This window comes from Phlebotomus papatasi, chromosome 3 (genome assembly GCF_024763615.1).
Source record: "Phlebotomus papatasi isolate M1 chromosome 3, Ppap_2.1, whole genome shotgun sequence".
Lineage (NCBI taxonomy): Eukaryota > Metazoa > Arthropoda > Insecta > Diptera > Psychodidae > Phlebotomus > Phlebotomus papatasi.
Window position 1 is genome coordinate 88,105,863 of NC_077224.1, and position 23,929 is coordinate 88,129,791.

Here is a 23,929-nt window from a genome sequence, read left to right on the forward strand (position 1 = left end):
TCGATTGTTTTCTCTAGTCCCGGTCGTTGTCCAAAGCCAGGAAATAATCGTGACAGGAACCAATACAAAGAAAAATTGATTATCTAGAAACACCTGAGAACAGTCACTGACTAAAAGAGAATGTTCATTTTTCAGTACTTTACTGTTCTCAAGTGCTTCTATATTATCGACTTTTCTTTTGCATCGGTTCCTGTCTCGATTGTATTCACTAGTCTTAGCCTTGTTCTAAAATCTCCAAACAGTCGTGACAGGAACCAACACAAAGAAAAGTCAATTACGCAGAGGCAGATGAGAACAGTCATGTACTAAAAACAATGTTTAGGAGAAACAATTCCCTTTTTCATTGGAATAACTCTATCATTACATCACTTCAGTTCTGAAACTGCCTCTTGGAATAACAAACTATTCCTATCTGAAAATTCAGGGAAGTGTCCAGCTAAAGAACAAGATATCATTTCCAATTTACACCAAAAAAATCTCATGATCATTAAATTTCTATTAGTTATACTTGATTTAGCTCTCATAGTGATGGTATTATATTTCAATGAAAAATGAAAAGAGAAATATTAGGTGAGATTCTTAACAATCTCACCTACTATAATCCTAACAAAATTTCATGTCGTCCGATCGCGCTCAAACTTGGCCAAAATGTGTTTCGCCACTTCCTGATCACGAATATATGGGGGGCTAAGTTACGTTCCCGGCCGGCCGGCCGGCCGTCCGGCCGCTCTTTGGAGCTTAATAGCTCCTAAACTAAAAAAGATATCGACTTGCGGTTTTCGGCAAAGGTTAAATATCGTATGAAAATTGCAACTTGGTGCATTGATCCCCCACCCCCCACCCCTCCTTCCGCCATTTTGAAGACCCCCCTTTTTTTGTTTTCTCAATAGCTCCGCCCCTATGGCATCGAGTGGGCTCAAATTTTAGTATGTTATAGCTGGGCCTTAGAGCTTTCCATCAGTACCAAACTTAAGGTCCCACGACCCCCCTGACCCGAGCTATAAGGGTCCAAAAAAATTTTCTTAAAATGGCCATAACTCCGGTTCTAATTGTCAGAATTCAAAAAGTGAGGGCTTTTTGGAAAGCTCTCGTGAAATGCCACTTCCCCTTCTAACATCGCAAGTTCATAAAACCACCGCTAGGGGCGCTATTATTAAAAAGAAAATTTTTAAATCTTAAAAGTTAAATAACTCAAAAATTCCTTATGCAATCGGGCTGAAATTTTAGTATGTTGTAGCCGTTGATTATACCTATCAAACAAAAAAAACCTTAAGTCGATCCATAACCCCTGACCCGAGCTATAAGGGGTCAAAGTTCGAACATTGACCGGCCTCTATCTCCGGTTCTAATTAACATAGCGACATAAATGTTACCTTTTTGGTTTCGTCTCGATGAGCACTTTCAGATGGAAGTTCAAAAAGTCACCACAGGTGGCGCTGTGATAGCGTCAAAATTCATCGAAATTCAAAGTCACTTTTCTCAAAAACGGCATTGTGCAAGTTAATGAAATTTTAGTATGTTGTAGTCCAGTCTAGGACGTTTCCAAAATGGTGCGTATGTGCGCTGTGGTTTCAATAGAACCGGAGATATGAGGGGTCAAAGTTCACAACATTCAAAAAATCATATCTCCGGTTCTATGTGACCGATTTTGATGAATGAGGGCTTAAACGAAAGATCTCACCAAATGCTACAACTTTCTAGAATATTTGAACTTCGTGGGACCAACATCAGGGGCGCCACAGTCGAAAAACCAATTTCAATATCACATAACCTCAATTATCTCGACTGTCGCTGAACCGATTTTGATGATTACTTCGACATAATTGTGGAGGACATTTGTCTCTACATTTCGTCCATACATCATTTTCCACTCAGACTACGCTATCACTCAGATTTTGCCGTTTAAGTGTGAAAAAATTGATTTTTCCAATAATAACGCTTTGAAATCACTCAGATGCCAATTTGACTGCCTCTACTCCACCAAGACACTTAAAATAGGGTTTTAAATGAAGAGTCTCACAAAATACAACAATTCTTTGATATAGTTGAAGTTCAACAAATGACTACTTGGGGAACTCTGGATGAAAAAACGAGTTAAGAAACAAAAAACCTCGCTTATCTTGGCTTCTGAGTAATAGATGAGATCATGTTCTATGAGAAAATTATAGAGAACATTCTGGTCTACATTTCACCCATATATCACTTTTCTGTCAGTTCATCCAAATCCTTGATATTTTGGTTTAAATACAAAATTTGTATAATTTCACGAATTTTATTCAAGATAACTGAATGGCGTCTCCCAACTTCAGCTCTAAATCGAATTTGCATGCACTCCGAGTTAGCTCACGTTAAGAATCTCACCTACATAAGCCGGTTAGGATTATCTGTCCCTTTCTCCTGAATTTCTTTTTAGTACACGGTTGTACTTGCGCTTCTGCATTATCGACATTTCTTTGTGTTGGTTCCTGTCACGACTATTTTGTGGCTTTGAACCATGACGGGGACTAGGGAAAACAACCGAGACAGGAACCAACATAAAGAAAAGTCGATAATGCAGAAGCACTTTAGAACAGTACAGTGCTAAAAAAAATGTCCAAGAAAAAGATTTCCTCTTCTCATTTAATCAAAATAATGATTTGACTAAATTCCCATCAGTTTCCCACTAAGCCGTTAATCGGATTAAGCCGAAAGACGGTTACGGTTTAGTAAGAAACTGATGGAAATGTAAGCTTGATTATTATTTTGATTATAATTACAGTAGACTCTCTCTCAATCGGGAATATGGGGCAAAATGTCATCCGGTTTATCGATAGGTTTGGGCGTCAAAGCCTTTGTAAATTCCACTAAAACCGCTCAACTATAAAGAATCACGATAAAATAGGAAGAACTCCAGCGAATTTGAGCAAATTAGCTTCATAATTAAACGTGAAAATTGTCAACAAAATTTTTCGCCCGATTGAAAAAGAGCCGATTGAGTGAGAGTCTACTGTACGTTAAGCCCTCTCTCGGCTTAAATCGTAAGTATGTCTATGGCATTAGGTATTAGGTATACCCAACGCTCAACGCATATTTTCACATTCCTTCATCACTTTTACTGTTCTAACTAAAAGAGAGAGCAGTATATTCAATCAGATTTCTTTCGAATTTGTCACCGATCTGGAGCTTAAAAGGTAACAGATATCAACTTCCGGCTTTCGGTAACCCCTAATAAAGAAAGTTATGTCCATGCATTTTTCTCCTTTTTCCTCATCACCCTTCATTTCTCCTAAACCACGTTTTTTTTTGGTTTACAGTAGAGTTTTCTAAATTTGAACATTCGGTCGGTATTTTTGATAGTTCTCACCTCCCAAATTCAAATGATTTTTTTTTCAAAACTAACGAAATTTGTGTGAGATTAATTTGTACTTTGAATCAAATTTCCGTAATTTCTCGCGTCTTAGTGGTAACATACTGCCTTTTCATTTTAGGGTAAATTAAGCTAATTCAAAACCTGCTCCAAATGGAAATTTTTCGCTACTCCAAATGGAAACGTCATTGTTTTCACGATAAATACAGTACTAAATTATTATATTTATATATTTTCTATACCTCAGTTTCATTATTTAGTTAATTTTGCTCTAAATACAGCAAAAATCCATTCATATTTACAAATTTGAATTTGCTAATTCCTCAGAAAAATTAAAAGTGTACCTTTTCACTATCGAATTTTTCATCGATCGACCATGTTTTCCAATGAAAAACACAATAAAGTGACTTGTTTATCCGTTTTGTTTAACATTAAAGTCATATTTCTGGCTAATTTTAGTTAAATTAAGTGCTATCTTTATTGTTAACAGTACGTGAAGTTTTCAAATGAAATAATTACCTATTTCGTGAACAAAAAGGGTTTTTCTGAAATGTCTGCAAATGCTTTAATAGGAAATCCCGGAAATATGATTTTTTTTGGAGAGATTTTCCTATTGTTTTAGATGGGAAAGGAGAAAAGACCAGGAATAAGAACAAATCCTGCACTCAAGAGCAACTCAACAAGGTTTTGGAAGCCTTTCGTCGCGGTTTCACTGTTTGTCTCCAATTAGAACATTTCCCTTGTCTCCATTTGGATTAATCTGTTTCCAATAGAAGCATTTTACACTAGCGTATTTTTCTTGTATTTAAGAAGTTTTCAAATTATATCTAAAGAATTTTCACTAAACAGTAACATTTTAGAAGTGTCAAGGAGCAAATTTATGTAATTTTCTTCAGAAAAAATATGAACTTAATGTGTTGCATCTTCTGCCAAAGTTAAAACGTCTGGAAATGGTTTTGAATTAGGACATTTACTCTATGAATAAAATATAATTCATCATTCAGGTCAATATCGTCAATATGTAGTACCTAATCTTCAACCTACTTTCAATAAATTCTTTTTTTTTCCCACCTGGTTTTCTACTGACATAAAGGGATTGAATCCTTTTTAATTCAATTCCTTAATTCCTCAAATTGGGAGACGATTTAAGATTTCTTCTCCATCTCATGAATATCCTCCAAACTTCTCGGATTTGCATTGTTGGAATTTTGGCACTCGACAAAGTTCCAAAGACATTGAGACATACTCAAAATTCCCTCCTCCCCGACTCAAAATTCTTGAAGAATTATTCGATAAATGTTCCATTGAAGGGAAATTCATGGCTTTGGGGCTTCTTTGAACTTCAATGAGCTTAGCGAAATTGGGGAATTAATATCTGTAAATTCTCAAACGACATGGATAACTTTAAGCTTTCTGCAGAATGCTGGAAACCAAGTCAACACGAACAGCAATTAAAAGCAAGTTGAGTCATTTGCATTTTGTTAATTCAAATATATACAGAAATATTATTAAATTTTCTGACTTTATAAACCCAATAAGGGAAGTTGTGTGAAAGTTTTCCAGCAGCCACTCAAACTATTTGTGTAGCAATTGCCTAAAATAATATTGTTCTGGATTTTCTCACTTACTGCAACTAAACTCAATTTTATATGCAATTAAGCTCGATAAGAAAATTAAAAAGGATATAACGTAAATTTGTTGAACTTTACTATCTGTTGCTGGAAGCTTTAATAGGGGAATACGGAGTCGTAATAGTTATAATAGAAAAGTGGCAATTTTATGGATCATCATTTTTAATTTGAAATTATTTTAAAGAAATTTTACGAAAGTTGTGAAGAAAATTTATTTAACCCATTCGCATCTATAGCAATATACATTTGGATAATTTTTTTTGCGCAATTGATATCGGAATTGCTGCAGAGAACGGATTTTTAGTTACAATTTTTCAAAGACTATTTGTTACACGCTTCCAGAGAAGTTATGTAAAGTTTGTGCACAAAGTTTCGCACGAAAAGTTCAACATGGATTCGATTTTTAAAATATTTTTCTTTATTAACGTTCCTTATTTGAATTCTAAGTGGAATATTCTTTTCTTAAATAGTTATAATTGGATATATAGACGATGTCCTTTTTTTCAATTTTTTGCAACTCTCCATTTTAATCTAAATTATAAATTGGCAAATTTATCATTACTTTTATACACATATATTAACCACTGAAAACTTTAGAAATGTGCAAACTGACCATTTGCCTTTCAAATAACATAACTTCATTATATAACTGGTAAAAGGATGTTAATTGCACGTATTTGACCATTCTGAGACACGTTTTCAAATTTCGTCCGTTAAATCAACATTTGTCGTAACTTCATTTTTGCGATTTTGCGATATATACATATTTGGAATCGGCGTAATTTTGTTTATTAAACGCACTTGAGAAAAAGAAACTTTTATAAGCCCATTAAAAATTATCTTAAACAAAAATTATCGTAAGTGCCCATAATTAAGAAAAATTTATCAGAATTTGTCGTAACTTCCATTTTTGGGGAAGTTACGACAAATTTTCATACAAAATTTTCAATAATCAGCATTTGCCGTAACTTCTTTTGCTCGTTTGCGTGGCTTGTAATTTACAGCAAAAATGTAATATTTCTCATTAAAAAGTTCACAAGCTCTTCCAAATATCCAAAGACAGTGCGAATAATGCAACATTGACTCATTTTAATTCAATATTTGTGAGAAAAAAGTAAGAAAAAATCCCTGTTCATCTGTCATTAATTTAAAACAAAACAAGCGACACGGCGCGCAAAATTTATGCAATAAAATTTATGAAATAAAAGCTTTTAGCGACAGGGATAACCGTTTAATGGATTAATTTAGTCAAATAAAGGTGTTTATTATCACTAGAGTCATTGAAATTGATATAATGCATTTTTGAAAATTGTCGTAACTTCAAAGATCTTCGTACATTGGAAGTTACGATAAAATCTTATTGTGTTTCATCGAACATATATCTCAATATCTCAGCTTTTAAATCATTTTACAAAGATTTTCTCGAGTTACAGTTTATTAGTGCCAATTTTATTATTTTGACTTAAAAGTATCGCATTCGGGGCTCATTTTTAAGAAAAATAAAGCTGAACTGAAAATTTCTTCTCCTGAAAAGTTGTCAAAAGGAAATTACGACAAATGCTGATTTAACTGACGATTTGTCAAGAAATTTTTGGCCGATGAAAAATGATCACCATTTAGAAAAAAAAATTTTATATGAAACAAAATCAATTTTTTTGAAATACTGAAATACAGCTAAGGATTATAAGCAACTCATTTGCAATATGAAAAATGTTAAAAAGTTATTTTTTTCTATCAAGAAAAAAATTCTATCAAGAAAAGTTTCTTGTCAAGAAACTTTTGGTTGATACTGTACAAAGACATTTAAAAAAAAAGTAATCAACCAAACAATCGCCGGTAGCATAATGATAGACTAACACTTCCATCTTTTATTCATTTTCCTTAAAATCCGTATTGTCTGAGTTAATTAAAATCTTCCAATGTTGTATTCTACGCTGAAATGTTAATAAAAGGGGGGTGAATTCACTGTAATTTTATTAGAACCGGAAAAATAGCAGGTCGAAATTTATGAAATTCAAAACACCATATTTTCAGTTCTATTTACCCGAATATAATGAGTCGGGGTGCAAATGCACGGTCTCGTAAAGTACTACAATTTTCTAAAACATTTGAACTTCATAAGACTAACTGTGTTATCACACTTGCACATTAAAATTTTAATATGATTCACATTAATTGTTGCTCGTGAGAGTCCAAATGTGTAATTTGTGTGTTTGAATCATTTTATATTCAAAATTTGATCTATTTGTTGATAAAAAGGTAGACTTGGCCCGCAAAATTTGATATAAATTGATTTATAGCATTAATGCGAAAAATTAATGCGATTTTCCCTTTAATTTTTTAATATGAAAAATATTTATGCTTTAGGTAAATTTAAACTTATTTTTGCAGGCCAAGTCCACTTCTTTATCAATAAATAGAAAAGCCCCAAATAATAAGTGACTCAAAGACACAAATAACATATTTCGACGCTCACAAGCGACAATTAATGTGAATCACATTAAAGTTTTAATGTGCAAGTGTGATAACGCCGTAACGTCCCTCATCACTCTAAATCCAATTTACAGGAATTCTGAGTTGGTTTACGAAAAGAATCTTACCTACAAGAATCTGGTCCAAGAGCTGATCTAAGCTTATCACTGGGTTACTGCTTAGCTTATTTTTACCTAAAAGTGAGTTGTGTGTGTGTGTTTTTTTTAAATTTTCCGAGTATTAAAATTTTTTCGTACAAAATGATCCAATTGGCGCTAAAGGGTTAAGATGAATGTGAAACACTGATGAAACATAAAACATGAAACATGGGAGCAAGTTTAAAATTAATGAGTTTTTCACAAATAGATGTAAATTATTCAGTATTTTCGTGATGGAATCTAATTAAATGTGACCGGGCGAGAGTGACTAATCCATCACACATTCCTGCACTTCCAAATGATCCAAATGGTGTTCGCCACCTGAGTATACTTGTGATGGCTTTCCGGGAAGCGCGGGGATTTTTTTTCTGTGCTTCTGGTCAGGAATGAAGCAACAGCACGTGCGAGTGTCTGTGTTGATCGCAAGAGAAGATGCAGAAGAAATCTCACTCTCTCTGACTCTCTGGAATCCCCCAAGTGATCATTGTGAATTGAATGAACAACTCTCCAGCGACCTTGTCTCTCGTGGACTTTAATGCTGAATCTCCCAGCACAATATTATTCAGTTTAAGTTGAGACTCTGAGCTGTTTGGAAGTGGTCAGAAGCAATTGAACATTTTTTTTTTTATTCAAGTGTCGCTTGTGCAGTTTAACTTGATATCCAAGTGAGACTTTGGTGACTAAGGTTGTCCAATATGTCGCGATTTTTCGCGATAGTTCTCACCTGTGTGATCTTTGGGGCTTCCTGTGATGCCAAAGGGTAAGGAAATGTTAGAAAATTTCACCACCCACTCCCAAATGGACACATAAAATTGCCCAATGGTCTCTGTGGTGAAGAAAGTCTCTCTCACTCGAGATGGGCAGTTTTATTTGTAATACCAACAGAGAGTCACTTGACAAATTTGGTTTCCTGTAGTCCAGGTATTTGCGTTGGTGTAGCGACTTATTGTGCAAAAATAAGAGTAAAATATCATGCCTACGTGTGTTTTGACATCATCACCGTTTATATTTCTGAGCACAAAAATCTTCATTGTTGTAAGATAAGCAGGAAAACTAGAAATGCTAAGGAAATAACACAATCCAGGTTTGCTTAGAACACGTGTATTTCTCTGTTAGCTCAATTTCCAAACTGAAGTTTTTACATACAACATTTTCAATGCTACCAACTTTACATCTTTCCCTTTTTATAATAAATTCAAGTTTGAAAAATAAAGGAACTTCAAATTTTAGAGGAATCAAAGTAAGCAATGCATTTTAAATATTGGCAAAGGGCAAAAGTATTCAAATTTAAAGATCTAGCCTGATGGGCTTCTTTACAACTCTTCCAGAACGAGTTGTTACCAGAGATGGACTTGCAGAAGATTCTAGCCGTGATGCAGTGCTCGCTCTTTCCTGTATAGGCCTTGTTGACGCTTCTGGTTGGGCAGGCCCACCTGCCTCTCCATCACCACTCCTTCCAACAGAACCTTCTGCCTGGTTCTTTGGACCTCTCACAACCCTTTCATGAAGTGCCGGTACGTCATTCTGTACTGGTGTTTCTGCAATTTGGGATAAATTATCATCCTCAAACTCAAACTGCACTTCCTCCGCATTTATTGGAACTCGTATCTTTGTTGGCTTAATGTAAGCAGAATTTCTTCTGATTGTTCTTCCGTCATCTAGTTTTACATTATATGACCTTTCTGTGACAGGCTCCCGTATTTCACCCGTCACCCAATTACCACGATCCTGAAGAAGGACCCGAGTTCCATTATCAAAGGCCTTGTGCTCCTTCGCCGAGCGATCCGCATAACTTTTTTGCTTTTGTCTGGCTGTTTTTAGTCTTTCAACCTCATCAGATAGCCAACACGGAGTCAGAACTTTTTTATTAATTACCAGAGGATTCCTTGTGACCCTCCCAAATAATCTTTGAGCAGGAGATTTCAAACCAGGCCGTGTGGTATTTCTTTCCATTAGAATTGCCAGCCTCAAGTCCTCTAAGTCACATCTTTTCAGTAACTTTTTCGCAGTTTGCACATACCTCTCTACAAGTCCGTTAGACCTTGCGAAATATGGGCTTGAAATGACGGACTTAAAACCCCACTCCTTAGCGAAAGACTGAAACTCTCTGCTAGCAAACTGTGGCCCACCATCTGAGTGAACTTCTTCGGGAATGCCGTGATCAGAAAATTTGCTTTTGCAAAATTCTATCAACGCTGCTGCAGTTGTTATTCTCAATGGCGCAAAATCAAAATACCCACTGAATGAGTCAACCATCAACACAAATTCCTTCCCCTTGAAATGGAAGAAATCAACAGCTACCAATTGGAATGGTAGCTCTGGAACCGGCTTCATCAGCACAGTCTCCTTGGGCTTTTGATTTCTAGTTTCCTGGCACACTTTGCATTGCTCAATCATTTCCGTTATTTCCGAGGTTATTCCGGGCCAGTACACAAAGTCTCTAGCTCTCCTTAGTGCTGCCTGGATTCCACAATGACCCTTGTGGATCGCGTCCAGAACAACTTTCCTTTCGTTTTCAGGAATCACACATTGCGAGCCTTTAAAAATTAGACCGTTCACATACGCTAACTCTTCCCGGAACGTAAAGTATGGTCTAACACAAGATGGAACCTCTTTTGCACTATCAGGCCATCCCCTTTGTATTACTTTCCAGAGCTTTTGCATTTCATGATCTTCAGCGGTTGCATCAATCATCCTTGATTCTGCACTAGGCTCCAAACAAGAAACGGCATTCACTTCGAGTTCCTCTGATATTTCCTCGCACTCATCTCCAGTAGACTCACAATCTCTGCTTAATATATCAGCCAGTGGAATTTGTGATCCTTTTTTGTAAATTACCAAGGGATTATATGGCTTAACATCATATAGAATACGCTTCAGACGAGGTGGAGCGGATGTCGTTGGCTTTTTGAAAATAGCCTCAAGGGGCTTATGATCAGTCTCGACGACTAATTTTTTACCCCAGACATAGGCATGGAATTTTCGAACTGCAAATCTAATCGCTCCCGCCTCTTTTTCAATCTGTGGCCAACCTTGTTCAGCCTGAGTTAGAGCTTTAGTTGCATAAGCGACTGGTTGCCCTCCCTGCATCAACGCAGCCCCAAACGCCTTAGATGAACTATCCACTGTGAGGGTCACATCTTGGTTCACATCATAGAATTTCAATACAGGGGCTTTACCTAAGAGAACCTTGATCTTCTCAAAGGATTCTTGGTGTTCTGACTCCCAACGCCACTCATAATTTTTCTTGCATAGCTGCCTCAAAGGATCAGTAATTTGGGATAAATTAGGAATGAACTTACCCAAATAAGTCACCATGCCCAAGAACCGTTGAAGTGCTTTTTTGTCCTCTGGAACCTTCAACCTTTGAATGGCATCCACTTTTGCTGGATCAATTTTCAAACCCTCCTCGGATACGATATGACCCAAGAATTTCACCGAGCTTTTGTCAAAAACACACTTTTCCTTATTGAGTTTCAGCCCACTGCTTCTCAATGTTTCGATGACTTTCAGAGTTGTCTCTTGTAACTCCTCACTAGTGGCCGCATGTATCAGCACATCATCCATGGAGACCTCTACATTCGGAATATCCCCCAACAATTGCATCATCAAGCACTGGTAAACTTCCGGAGCAGATGCCAGCCCAAATGGCATCCTTTTACACGAGTATCTGCCCCATGGAGTGGAAAATGTAAGAATTTTTGACGTCCTTTGGGTAAGCTGGATCTGCCAAAACCCTTTAGTGCAATCTAACAAAGTGAACCTGGTACTTCCTGCGACTCGAGCAGAAATCTCTTCGATTCCTCTCAACGGAAAATGGCGCCTTTTCACGTTCTTATTTACGTCCGTCAAATCGATGCACAGTCGCAATTTTCCGTTTCTTCTTACAACGACCAACGGCGCGACTGAATCACTGGCCTCCTTGCACCGTTCAATAACATTTAGCTTTTCCATTGTGTCTAACTCCTTTTTGACATCATTTCGTATAGCATATGGTATTGAACGAGCTGGATGTATCGTAAACTGGGGATTATCTATTAGATCGATGTCGTATTCAAACCCCTTAACGCATCCTAATCCATCAAAGACATCCTTTGCGACATTCAATCCTTCAATTCGTGCCAAAAGTCCGGCCATGATCGCAGATTTTCCATCCATTATTGTCTTCTGTGCCCCACTTATAACTTGAAACCAGAAATCTTGCTCAGATTTCTTAACTTTGCACGAAAGTTTCACTTTTCCCAGAACTTTAATAACCCCTCCATCAAAAGCTACTAGCCTTTTCACTTTTGACGGCACCACCTCGACGTCCGGAAACTTCCTCAACACTTTAGTGGAAATCACATTGCACTCCGCACCTGTATCAATTTTCACCACTAATTTTTGCCCGTGGCAGTCGATGGTTTCCTTCCAGATGTCTTTATCACTTCCTCCACGAATTGACCATACTCTCAAATGGTCTACCACGAAGTCTTCTTCATCAGTTTCTTCACTTTTATCACTATTTTGATCGTCCTTCTGAATCTTTTTCACTTTTTTGGTCTTTTTCTTTTTGCATGTAGTCGCGAAATGTCCCGTTTCATTGCATCTGAAACATTTCCTTTGGGAAGCAGGACATTTCCCGACTGCATGACTTGCACCACACTGTTTACACTCAGACAACTTCACTTTAGCCTCACTCGGGGTCTTCTTTTTCACTACAGCCACTAAGGAACTTTCTTCAGAAATTGCTTGTGTGTGTTTGGTTGCTTTCTCATGTGCTTTGCACATTCTTACAGCCTTCTCCAGTGTAAGATTCTCAGACTCCAATAGTTTCTCCTGGACAACCTTGCTGCTCACCCCGATTACCAATTGATCTCGTATTATGCGATCCAACATGCTCACCGGGTAACCGCAATTCTTTGCCTGGGTAGTAACTCTGGTCACAAAGTCATTAATAGACTCATCAGAGACCTGCTGCATCTTCCTGAGCACATATGTCTCATAAACTTCATTGCCTTTAGGGTTGAAATACTCCCGGAACTTTGTCATCAGGATGTTCACATCGTTGGCTTCATCTTCTGAAAGTCCGAAATTTTCATAAATTTCTTCCACTTCAACCCCAATGATAGACATGAATGCGGCAGCTTGCACCTCAGGCTCCTGTTTATCGAGTTTGGTAGCTTTTGCGTAAAAATTATACGCTTTTTCCCATTTCCTCCAGACAGAATTCATTTGAGGTTGACCTAACCTCAACTCCCCCGGCTGACGAATCTTCACTGTGGATCCTCCCACAGCTCCTGCAACTTCCTCCATTGCATTTTCCTGTTCGTTAGCCATCGTGGGTCGCTTTCTGACACCATGTAAGATAAGCAGGAAAACTAGAAATGCTAAGGAAATAACACAATCCAGGTTTGCTTAGAACACGTGTATTTCTCTGTTAGCTCAATTTCCAAACTGAAGTTTTTACATACAACATTTTCAATGCTACCAACTTTACAATTGTCTTTGCTGTTCATCAATTTCACGAGAAATTGCTGATCGATGCACAAAGTTTACTAAATAGAAGAAGAAACAAGTAAAGATGTTATATAAGATTTCTTAGAACCGTCCTAATCTGTCCAACATGATAAACTTTAACATGAACGTCTCAAAGGCATCTCTCCCTCTCTTTGTGATTTTTTTTAAACCAGAAACCACGGGAATACCGTTTTTTTTTCTTAGATTGGAACTAAGAAAAACAATTCGAGCTGAAAATCCCCTAATCTCAGATTAATGTCACTTTTTGTTCTCTTTCAAATTCTCGCGAATAGAGCAATTGTCCGTGTAAATAAATGTAAAATCTAATTCATTTATCAACTCTTCTATCTGCGGCTTTATTTGAGCTTCTTGACGGCAAATTTAAAACGTTTTGTTAAATGAATACGGTTTGTAGAACATAAAAGTTTCTTACGTGCGACGCTAGTTGGCGCTGAAGATGCCATTTTCAAATATAACCGAAAATAATACGCTACTCACGAACTTCTGAGTTTAACTAGATAGAGTAAAGCAGGGTAATTCGGAATCATTTCTAATTCATATTCTTGAGATTTCTTCACTGTTTTAGATGGGCAAAGGTACTTTTGAGTGTAGAACGGTCTTCAAACTTTATTTTGGAAGCCCAGTTTCCGAAAGTCTAAAGATCCTAAGCAGCAACCATTTTTTTTATTTTCGAAAATCTAATACATCATTTGCGTTTAATAAAATCCAATTCCAAGTCAATATTCGAAACATCTTAACTGACAAGAAATTGGAGAAGTTAAGCCATATGGCTAAGTCTTAGATCTGAAGCCCGTATAAGGGCTCAAGTAGACTCAGGCCGATTCTAGAGAATATTTGATCTGTAAACTTTTCACATTTTTCCCATATTTTTTAATGAATTTCACATATTTTTTCAGTTAATGTGTAACTTAAGAATAGTTATAAAAAATATACCACAGATAGGTCAGTTTTATTAAAGTACTATGGGAAAATACGAAGTGTTCGAAGACAGAACATGGTCGAAGCCTGAAAAACTTCCTCTAAAGGATTGGATAAAGGAATTTACGCAAGTGACCCCAAATAGTTCATCCTAAACCCTTAGTTTATGACAGTTTGGAATAAATTTTTGTCACCATATTTTACAAGCTAAATATACTCAAGGTTCAGGCTCAGTTTATTTGACCATTAAGTTTACTCCTATTCGTTGTGTGTTTTGTTCTCTTTGCCTATCTGAAACAGCGAGAAAATCTCTAAATTTGGAATTAAAAATGATTCCGAATTAATTTTAAATATTAAGTTAACTGTACCAAAATTCGGACATGTTACATAAAGCCCTATAGTCCTAACATTTGTTTACTTCTTTTTCAGAAGTGTTGATTGGAACATTAAAAAGTTGATTAACTTACTTGATTTCCCTGAGATTGTTCTTAATATATTTCAAAATTAATTAAAGAAAATATAGACATGTGTGCTATATCGGACACCAAGTTTATCCAAGTCCCTTGTCCTTCCGGATTTCTTCCAATGTTGTTTTTTTTATTTTTCTATAGCATCTCGTTCGTAGATACAACGATCTTTCGTTTGTTTTCGTTTAGAAATTCAAATAAAAAACCAAAGATGTGTCCGATATTAACAGCTGCTCGCTCGAAATTTGGTATAGGTCCTCTATTGGCATTTTTATGAACATAGTAAAATAAAGTAAAAGTGTTGTCAACTACTTGGTGTTAAAGTTAACAAATTAATCGTCCGCGGTTGCTTTTTATGGACCAATGTACAGATAAAATTTAGGGTGAAACTTAAAATATTGGACAATGCGGAATTACAGATAGACAAATTTAGAGTTCGAACTATTTTCTCAAAATTTAATTTAAAAAAAAATCATTTAAATAAGAGAGTATTAGAACTGAGAATTATTACTGAGAAGATTAGAACTCCTCCTAATTTGTTTTATCCGGAATTCCATTCTCCAATTTGAGTATGTAATACTTTCAATTTAATTACTACTTGTAATACTTTCAATTTAATGAAATAGAATTGATAGAAGATGTGTTTCTAGCTCTATTATTGCCCATATAGTAATTTTATTTTTCTCTTTCTATCAAATTATATAATTTAATATTTTTGTGTGAGATGCAGCTATTTTTTAAGGGGTTACATTGGCCTCTCATGTAAAAAAAGGTCTTTTTTCTGATAATAATTTATTGTGTCGAAAATATTTTAGAAATTCCAACTTTTGGGACATGAAAGATTAGAACAAAATTAAAAAAAAATAGAAAAATTTTGAAAATTCGACCGTTGGTAGCTGATTTTCGGAACCATTCCTCAAAAAAAACAGATCTTGCGATAGGCAGGATTTGCCCCAGTAGGTTCATCTGAAATCAAAAAAACCAAATATACTCTGTTAGAGGATTAGTTGGACCCGTGGATGAACGAAGGATTTTTGAAAAAGAAAAAACAAAATTTGGATTTTTGGTAAAAGTTTTTGTAAATACGTATCAATTTTACCCTATTTTTCAACACATTTTGTATTGTAAAAATGGTTCTGATTAAAAAAAAGTGCAAATTCTTCGTTCAAACACTAGATAATACTTCTGAAAACATGTTTGCAAAATTTCGGAAAGATCGGTTCAGTAGACTCTGGGTAATCTTAACTACCGCATTGTAAAACGGTGTTTTGAGAAGAACGCGTATTATGTTTTACAACAATATGCGCGCGCGGGCGGAATGCATAACTAAAACTGCTCAACCTCCGAGTTTTACTCCGATTGACTTGAAATTTTCAGAAAATATTTTTCAAATGTTATACTATAAAATAAATAACAAATTAAAAGAATTGATTTTTTTGACTTGAGAGACCTATGTAACCCCTTAAAAAATAATTTCTTTATTCTTTTAAAATAATCTTTTCTTGAAAAAATGTACATAGTTTCTACCGTTATATCTGTAAAGCTTCTAGAGCTGTTAAATTATTAGAAACATAGGGTAAGTGTGTCAAATTTCACACTGTCTTTTTAGATCTTAATGTCTGATACTTTAGTTTTTAAGTTTAAATCTTTATAGAAATGTTGCGATGATAATCTCAAATATTGCCCCAACCTTTAGTAAACAATGTTCTCTATTGGTTTAGTGGAAATATCTTTAAAATATAACCTCAAATGCATAATTCTTGTAAATTTAAGGTTAAGTCGGTTAAGTTTGTTTGGGTTCATATCATTCGACACCCCTATTGTGCTAATTTTCTGCAAAATACTTTGAAAATAATCTCAATGATTTTGTATAAATTCTCGATTACTTTTGGTGCAACTTTTAGCTTTAGAATATTCCGTACATAACCTTAAAAATACAATTTTTTCAATTTTTTTTACAAATGTTTGGTTATATATTTTTAAAATTTAGACAATTTTTGAACTCAAACTTTAATTTGATGAAGTTTTATCAATGTCAGTAAAATCCTCAAAAACCCTTGACCATAACCTCAAAGATAAAATATTTGTCAACGAATTTGTGCGTTAAAATTTTTAATTTTAATTTAGAGTTTCAACAATTCTGCAATTGCAATTTAATAAGAATAATTATGTTCTTTTCTAAGAGGAAAATATCATTATCAATAAAACATTCTGCACATAACCTTCAAAATTTGCACACTTTTTCCTGTAATTGTTAGCCCTTCCCTGTAATGAAAGTCTCGTTATTATCATAAGTTGAAAGAAACATTTGAACTTGAATATTTATCAATTTACTGTTGGTAATTAAAATCTCCAATTACATAATTTTATTACTTGACATAAATTACTTGTTAGCATTTCAAATGTATTTTTAAACCATTTTAACGTGACTCTCTTAGGGTGAAAAAAAGATCGTGTTTGAAGTGAATTAATTACAGATCATTGTGGTTTTTTTTGCTGGCCTAATCGCCAAATCGGGCTTCATTTTTTTTGCAGGTACTACACAATTGTTGGATCGCGCATCTTTCGCGCCAATTCACCGTATCACATTTCCGTAAGTACTCATGGCACAAGTGAGGCTGTGCAGATGAGAGTTGGTGTTGAAGGACAATCCGAGGGTGGATCCAAGTTCTCCCAGTTCAAGGATGTCACTCTTGAGCCAGACACCAGCAAAGTCGTGGAGATCGATGTGAGTAGAATTTCTTATTTATTTCACCTAAGCTTGGAATTCCATTGAAGCGCAATTTGTGTTTTTTTGTTTGCCAACAATTTGTTCTATTAGCAGAATTAGTTAGCGCGTTAGCGGAGGGTCGGGCAGATTAACCAAGGGGCATTTTTTATTTTTGTGGTTTTTCTTATCGCGTTTTTGATAAATTCCTTATCTATGAAAAAATGTGTTAAACATTAATATTAGGGGAAAGATTTTAGGCTTCGCACAAACTCTGGCTTCGAACACTTCATATTTTCCCATATTCCTTTAGTGCAGGGGCGAGCAAGAACCGTCTGAAACCGAATAAACGTCAAAATAAGTTTGTCCAGTCAGCGTTTTGACCATTGACGTATAAGTTTCATTTGACGTTTGTTCGGTTTCAAACGGTTTTTGCTCACCTGTGCTTTAGTGAATCTAACCTCATTGCAATACAGTAGACTCTCGCTAATTCGGATCTTTCAAGATCGGGCTACTTTTTAATTCGGGCAGCAGTTCTCTTTGAAAAAAATTTGTTGACATTTTTCAAGTTTGATTATGATTATCGAATGAAGCAAATATGCTCAAATTTGCCATGATTTTGCAAATGTCTTAGTTCTGATGTTATTTTGTATCCTTAAGGGGTTTTCATGAAATTTACCATAAACATGAGTATGTGATCTCAACATGTGTTTGCGGATCAATAAAAAATTGTTGCATTTCAAAAAATTTGTTGCCCGAATTTCTCTCTAACAACAACGCTGCAGGGAATTTCCTTCAAAAGAGCTATTTTTGACAAAAATTTCTCCCAATGTGTAGAGGCCATAATTCGGGTGACAGTTCGGTCCCAAATGCCCGAATTTGAGAGAGTCTACTGTATATTTTATTTTTTTTTTTAAAAAGGGTTATGTCAGATTAATTGAAGAAATACAGGAAAAAACGTGAAGTGTCCGAAGCTAGATTATGTGCGAAGCATGAAAGTCTTCCCCTAATAAAGGTATTGGATAATTTTTATAATGCATTATTTTTGTGCGAAACTACCTCATTATTCCCTATAAAATGCATTTATTAGAACTTGTGCATAAAGTTAACAAAAACGGCTGGAAAGTCAGGAAGTTCATAAACAATTTTGATGTATTTCAAATTATTTTGATGAAAGTTACTCATAGTTTTACGTCTTATGAATAATTTAAAAGTCATTACCACTGTTTTTCTTAATTCTAATTTCATTTAGAACACACAAAAATAATTCTAATTCCTAATTCCCTGATAAAAAGATAATTTAGTTGCTATTTTTACGACTGTTTTAATCACTGGAAATTCAAGTTAGATCATTTCGATGATACATTCATAATAAAACATTTGAAAAAAAGGCAATGAAATAATTGAATTCAAAAACCAGTTAATCTCATTAAATTCGTGCACGAATTATGAATAATTTTTGATTCAAGAATCCTCATTCTTGATTCTAAAATCGTTGATATTAATGAATGTTCTGTGATCCATAACATGAACTTTAAAATACCAAACATTCTCTTCCTCTTAAGAGACCTCTTAATCTTAAGAATGTTACTAGCGCAAATTAACTTTTTCAATGATTCAAGATTAATCCAGAAAAAAAACATTTTAATTTTTCAAATAAAATAGCAAGAAAAACATGTCTAAAAGTGAGAAAAAACTGGAAACCAGAAAAGGGGAATTTTGTTCTACATTTTCCCGGGAAAATCACAAAGTATCTCCAAAAAAGTTCCGTCTAGTATTATTTTTGTTTTTTTTCAGCTTGTTATCAGCTTATTTCACAAGAAATATTTCTTACAGACTTTGTGAAATGCTCTCTCTCTGAGATCACGCCTTTTTTTCCTCAAAACTTCCTGATAAGTGATATCATTGAGCCGACAAAAGAAACAAGATGCAAATTTAATTAAATTTTTCTAATCACGCGAATTGACTATTTGTGAGGAAACACTTTTGCAAAAAGTCGCTTAAACAGGTTTATCTCGTTACTTATTTTTTTGCAGTTAATAATTTTTTTGATATTATGGTGAAAAAGTCTGTTCAATTCCTCATTAACCCTTTAGCTCACGACACTTCAAGATTTAAAACGCGTTTTGAGCTCAGAAAATTTTTCGAAGAACCACAATTTTTACATTAACCCTTTAAGGACGATTGGAACACCGGTGTCCCATAAAGAAAATAATTTTTCCTGACTACCTAAAATTATTTTTTCCTTATGTTTATAGTTTTTTTCAAAAAAGAATGTTGAAGGAATCTAGAATATTTTTTGCAAGTCTCCAGCTATTTGTTATATAGTAAATTTTTAAGCTCAAAAATGACGAATTTTTAAATTCTCATAATTAAAATTAATTTTAATTATTTTTTATACTTCCAATTTTTTTTATGCGAAACCGTTTTGGAAAAAGAAACTACAATACTCAAATATAATATTTTTCATTAGAATGAAAATTATCATTCATTGGTATTGTCAGAAAAATTACTTAAATTTTTAGGCTATTTTTGTCCCTATCGCTCATAGAGGAAAAAAGTACACAGAATCAGACTCTGTTGGATTTTATAAGGCTATATGTAAGACCTTTAACTGATTTTGTTTATCGGTTTCGTTTTTATTGCTGATTTTCGGTCCGCGAAAACTGTCTCGTCGTTAAAGGGTTAAGTGGTTCAGATTTCTTTCAAATACTTGGAATGTCAGGTTATGTGAGAGATAACCCAAAAAAAAACAAGTACATTTTCCGGTTACAGTTATTTAAAAATAAATGCATTTGTAATAAAGACCAAAAGTATTTTAATAAACTTCGACTTGAAGAAATAATTGCCCAAAAAGTTGTTCATTTCAACAGCTTTAAACTAATCTAGGTTGTGCTTACTCAAAATAGAATTTTCTCCTTTGAGGTTAGTTCATACATAACCTCACATTCTAAGATATTCTCTAAGGCCTGCTTTTAAAGCTTTTTTTTTTACTAGTTTTGAATAAGTTTAGTTTTATTCCACTTACCCAAAAAGAATTTTTTAAGCTTAATTTGATTATTACAAATAAGATAATTTATTGGTTAAAATGTGTTAAATGTATAAGAGCAAAGCTGTACAAAGTTTCTTATAACTTTGTTGAATAATTTCAAAACGTCTTTCAATTGCATTTTGAGAATTCTCTATCAGTAAAGAAATACCACGATTCTTTATTCACGACTTGGTATTTATTTAAATATTAATATCGTGGAATTAATACCAAACAACATTAAACATTGTGGGATTGATTTTAAAGTATTACTATCACTGCTACGGTATGGCATTGAGATTTAGTCCATTATGCGATTAGTTTTATAGGTTTTATAATATATCAGCATCAATTTCCAGAACATTATGATATTGATTCTTTGGCTTTGTGGGATTGGTCACCTAATGTTGTACGATCATTTTTGGGACCGACAAATTGATTTTAGAATATTTTGGGATTGTTTTTAGTATCTTTCAAGATCGATTTCAGAATATTGTGGTATTCATTTCAGAAAAGTTTATCAATGATATGGTATTAATTCTTGGGTTTGTGGGATTGATTTTTATTATATTTTAGGAACGTTTTTAAAACAGACAGCAGCATTTTTGGAACTCAGAAATAGTTTTTAAAGGATATTGGGTTTGGTTTTAGTGTATCTAGAGATCGTTTTCATGTCATTGTGGTATTGATTCTTGACTCAGTGGGATCGATTCAAGGATTAATTTTAGGGTGTTGCTGCGGTATGAATTCTGAGACACTATGGCTTTAAATTTTAGTACATTTTGTACGATTGACTTTAAAACTTTGCCAAATTGATTTTTATAACTTTATGGTATTTATTGTTGACTTTTTGGGATTGATTTTATATTGCTTTAAAAGTTTTATTGCGACGGAGAAATTGATTTAATAGACGTTAGGATTATTTTTAGCATGTTTTAAGATCAATCAATATTAGAAAGTAGTTGTATTGATTCTTAGCTCTGTGGGATTGATTTTTTAAAGTCTCTTTGGAATATTTTTGTTACAAAGAAGTAGTTCTTAAAAGATTTTAGCATTCTTGTTTTTTATGTTTACATATCGATCTTGGGATTGTGGTATTGATTTTAATACCAGTCTAGCATTGATATGGTATTGCTTCTTGGCTTTATGGGATTGATTTTATTATGTATTACGAATGTTTTTAAATAGACGAATAGTGAAAAAAATGCCATTGGTTTTAGTATATTTTAAAATCGATTTCAGGTTATTGTGGTATTGATATTTGACTTTGTGGGATTGATTTAATATTTTTCAAAAACGTTTTAGTGACAGGAAAATTAATTTAAATTTGTAGCATGAGATCAATTTTAGGAAATTTAAAACATTGTGGCAATGATTTGAAGATATTGTCATTAAATTCCAAACAGAAAACAGACCGTAGAAACCCTCAGAAGTGTGGACGTCAATATGATTCTGTAATTCAAATAGATTGTAGAGGTTTTCAGGTATACTATCTCCATTCCTAAAGAGCCTATCTGATCCCCCTGTCTAATCTATCTAATCTAATCTAATTTGAAGTATTTCTTTGTCTTCAATTTGTTCTTGTATTTATTCTTCCCCATGCATAGATTGGCAATATTGAACCTGGGCAGTACAATTTGACTGCAGAAGGTCTTTCGGGAATTATCTTCAAGAACTTCACGTCAATTGCAGCTAACACCAAAAGCTTCTCAGGTTACATTCAGACAGATAAAGCTGTGTACAAACCTGGGGACAAAGTTAGGTTCCGAGTAGTTCTTTTAGATGCTAATTTGAAGCCTGTTCAAGTTAAAAACAAAATGCAGATCTATATTATGGATGCCAAACAGAACAGAATTAAGCAGTGGTTAGATGCAGAACCAGTTAAAGGTGTTTATTCTAATGAACTTCAGTTATCGGATCTTCCGGTTTTGGGAGATTGGACCATCCAGGTTAATGTTATGGGTCAGAAATTTACGAAAACCGTTGAAGTTGCTGAATATGTTCTGCCGAAGTTTGAAGTTACGATTGATACTCCTAAGTTTGCTACTTTCAAAGATGGCAAGCTTAGGTTTACGGTTAGGTCAAAGTATACGTACGGAAAGCCAGTTAAGGGTGAAGCAACAATTTCGGTGTATCCTAGGTTCTTTGGATCCTACCAACCTTTTGTATCGGATTTAATTTCGAGGAAAGTAGCTAAACTCGATGGGAAGGCTTCGGTTGAATTTGATATTCAGGAAGAGCTGAAGTTCAAGGAGGACTGGCAGAGGGATATAACAGTAGAGGCTGTTGTTGAAGAGGAACTGACCAACCGAAAGCAGAACACTTCGAAAACTGTAACCCTCTATCGAACTAGATATGAAGTTGAGCTTATCAAGTCATCGGATAGATTCAAGGCTGGTCTTCCGTTTACCGTTCGCGTTAAGGTTGCTCATAGGGATGGAACCCCTGTAACTGATAAGAACAACCCCGTCTACATTAGACAGACCAACAACTTCAACGATCCATCTGGATTCCGTAGTGATACCGTAAACTCAACCGTTTATCTTGATGAAAATGGAATGGCTAAGATCAATGTGGCAATTCCTACGAATGTATCAAACATCGATATGGTTGCCACATATTTGGATACCGATGGTTACCTTGGGTATACCCCATCTGTTAGTTCAGATAGCAATACCTTCCTCAAGACAACCATCAATACCCCCGAACCCGAAGTTAACCGCGAAATCTCAGTTCAGGTTGACTCTACAGAACCTATGACCCATTTTACGTACCAAATTATAGGCAGAGGAGACATTATCGTATCGAAAACTGTCGAAGTACCCTCTAGGACTTCTCATACCTTCAAGTTCCTTGCCAGCTTTGCTATGGTTCCGGAAGCTGCACTTGTAGTGTACTTTGTTCGTCCCGACGGAGAAATCGTTTCTGATAGGCAACCTATCAAGTTCCGATCAAGCTTCCAGAACTTTGTCAAATTAGAACTGGATAAACTTCAAGCTGGTCCTGGAGATGACATCTCCTTGACTGTTAACACCAAGCCGAATTCCTTTGTTGGACTCCTTGGTGTTGACCAGAGTGTGCTCCTGCTGAAATCTGGAAATGATCTGTCCAAGGATGACATCTTCAATGACCTTCGGAATTATCAGCAAGAGACCTGGTATCCACGTAACTATCCCGTCTTCAGGAGAAAGAGATCATTTTATCCTTGGAGTTTCGCTTCTTGGAGAGACTTTAGTGTGAGTTTTTTTCGGTTTATGTTTTTTTTAAGGCCGGAAGTTTACGCTATGTTTGCGTTTTATAGGATTCCGGAGCTGTTCTCCTGACCAATGCTAAAGAGGAGGCTAGGCGTAAGTACAAGATTCTTTTTAAAACTTAGGTGTTTCCAAGGGGTGACTAATTGTGGCATTCGAGATTTACACAATTTGCGTCCTCTCGCCATTCTCTATGGAGAGAGTAGGAATCCCTGCCGCTCTTTACGGAGCGAATCCCTGCCGCTCTTTATGGAGCGAATCCCTGCCGGTCTCTATGGAGAACTTGGCAATCTCTTAAGCTGGCTATACACTAGACAAGATTTATTGCAATATTTCTTTTCAATATCCAATATTGACAAGGATTGCCTTCACATTGAAAAGATTTATTGATATAAAAGTTTCATTATTGAAGAAAATTGTTCAGTGTGTTT

General features: G+C 35.0%; 2 protein-coding genes across 14 annotated transcripts in view; one reads left to right on the top strand and one right to left on the bottom strand.

Annotated features, from left to right (window-relative positions):
• Positions 1-8,130: 8,130 nt before the first annotated feature.
• LOC129806243 (thioester-containing protein 1 allele R1-like) overlaps positions 8,131-23,929 on the top strand; it is a 41,719-nt gene continuing 25,920 nt past the window's right edge. For 10 of the 13 annotated variants that reach the window (XM_055854687.1, XM_055854696.1, XM_055854690.1 and 7 more), the window contains exons 1-4: positions 8,163-8,367; positions 17,048-17,240; positions 21,855-23,483; positions 23,549-23,594. In XM_055854687.1, the coding sequence (XP_055710662.1) occupies positions 8,303-8,367; positions 17,048-17,240; positions 21,855-23,483; positions 23,549-23,594 (1,933 nt within the window). In that variant the 5' untranslated portion in view covers positions 8,163-8,302. Of the gene's footprint in view, positions 8,368-17,047; positions 17,241-21,854; positions 23,484-23,548; positions 23,595-23,929 lie in introns of all 13 variants that reach the window. The other 3 variants (XM_055854695.1, XM_055854688.1, XM_055854683.1) reach the window with 2 other exon arrangements.
• LOC129806249 (uncharacterized protein K02A2.6-like) lies at positions 8,693-13,071 on the bottom strand. The gene is made up of 2 exons (XM_055854711.1): positions 10,910-13,071; positions 8,693-9,145 (listed from the first exon to the last, which is right to left on the bottom strand). The coding sequence occupies exons 1-2, from the start codon at positions 12,924-12,926 to the stop codon at positions 8,895-8,897; spliced, it is 2,268 nt and encodes a 755-aa protein (XP_055710686.1). The 5' UTR covers positions 12,927-13,071; the 3' UTR covers positions 8,693-8,894.

Excerpts from the sequence above, each read along its gene's own strand:
- LOC129806249 (XM_055854711.1), bottom strand. The coding sequence starts at position 12,926 with ATGGCTAACGAACAGGAAAATGCAATGGAGGAAGTTGCAGGAGCTGTG. Across the intron at positions 9,146-10,909 it reads GGGCATGGTGACTTATTTGG|AAACACCAGTACAGAATGAC; the intron begins GTAAGTTCATTC and ends CCCAAATTGCAG.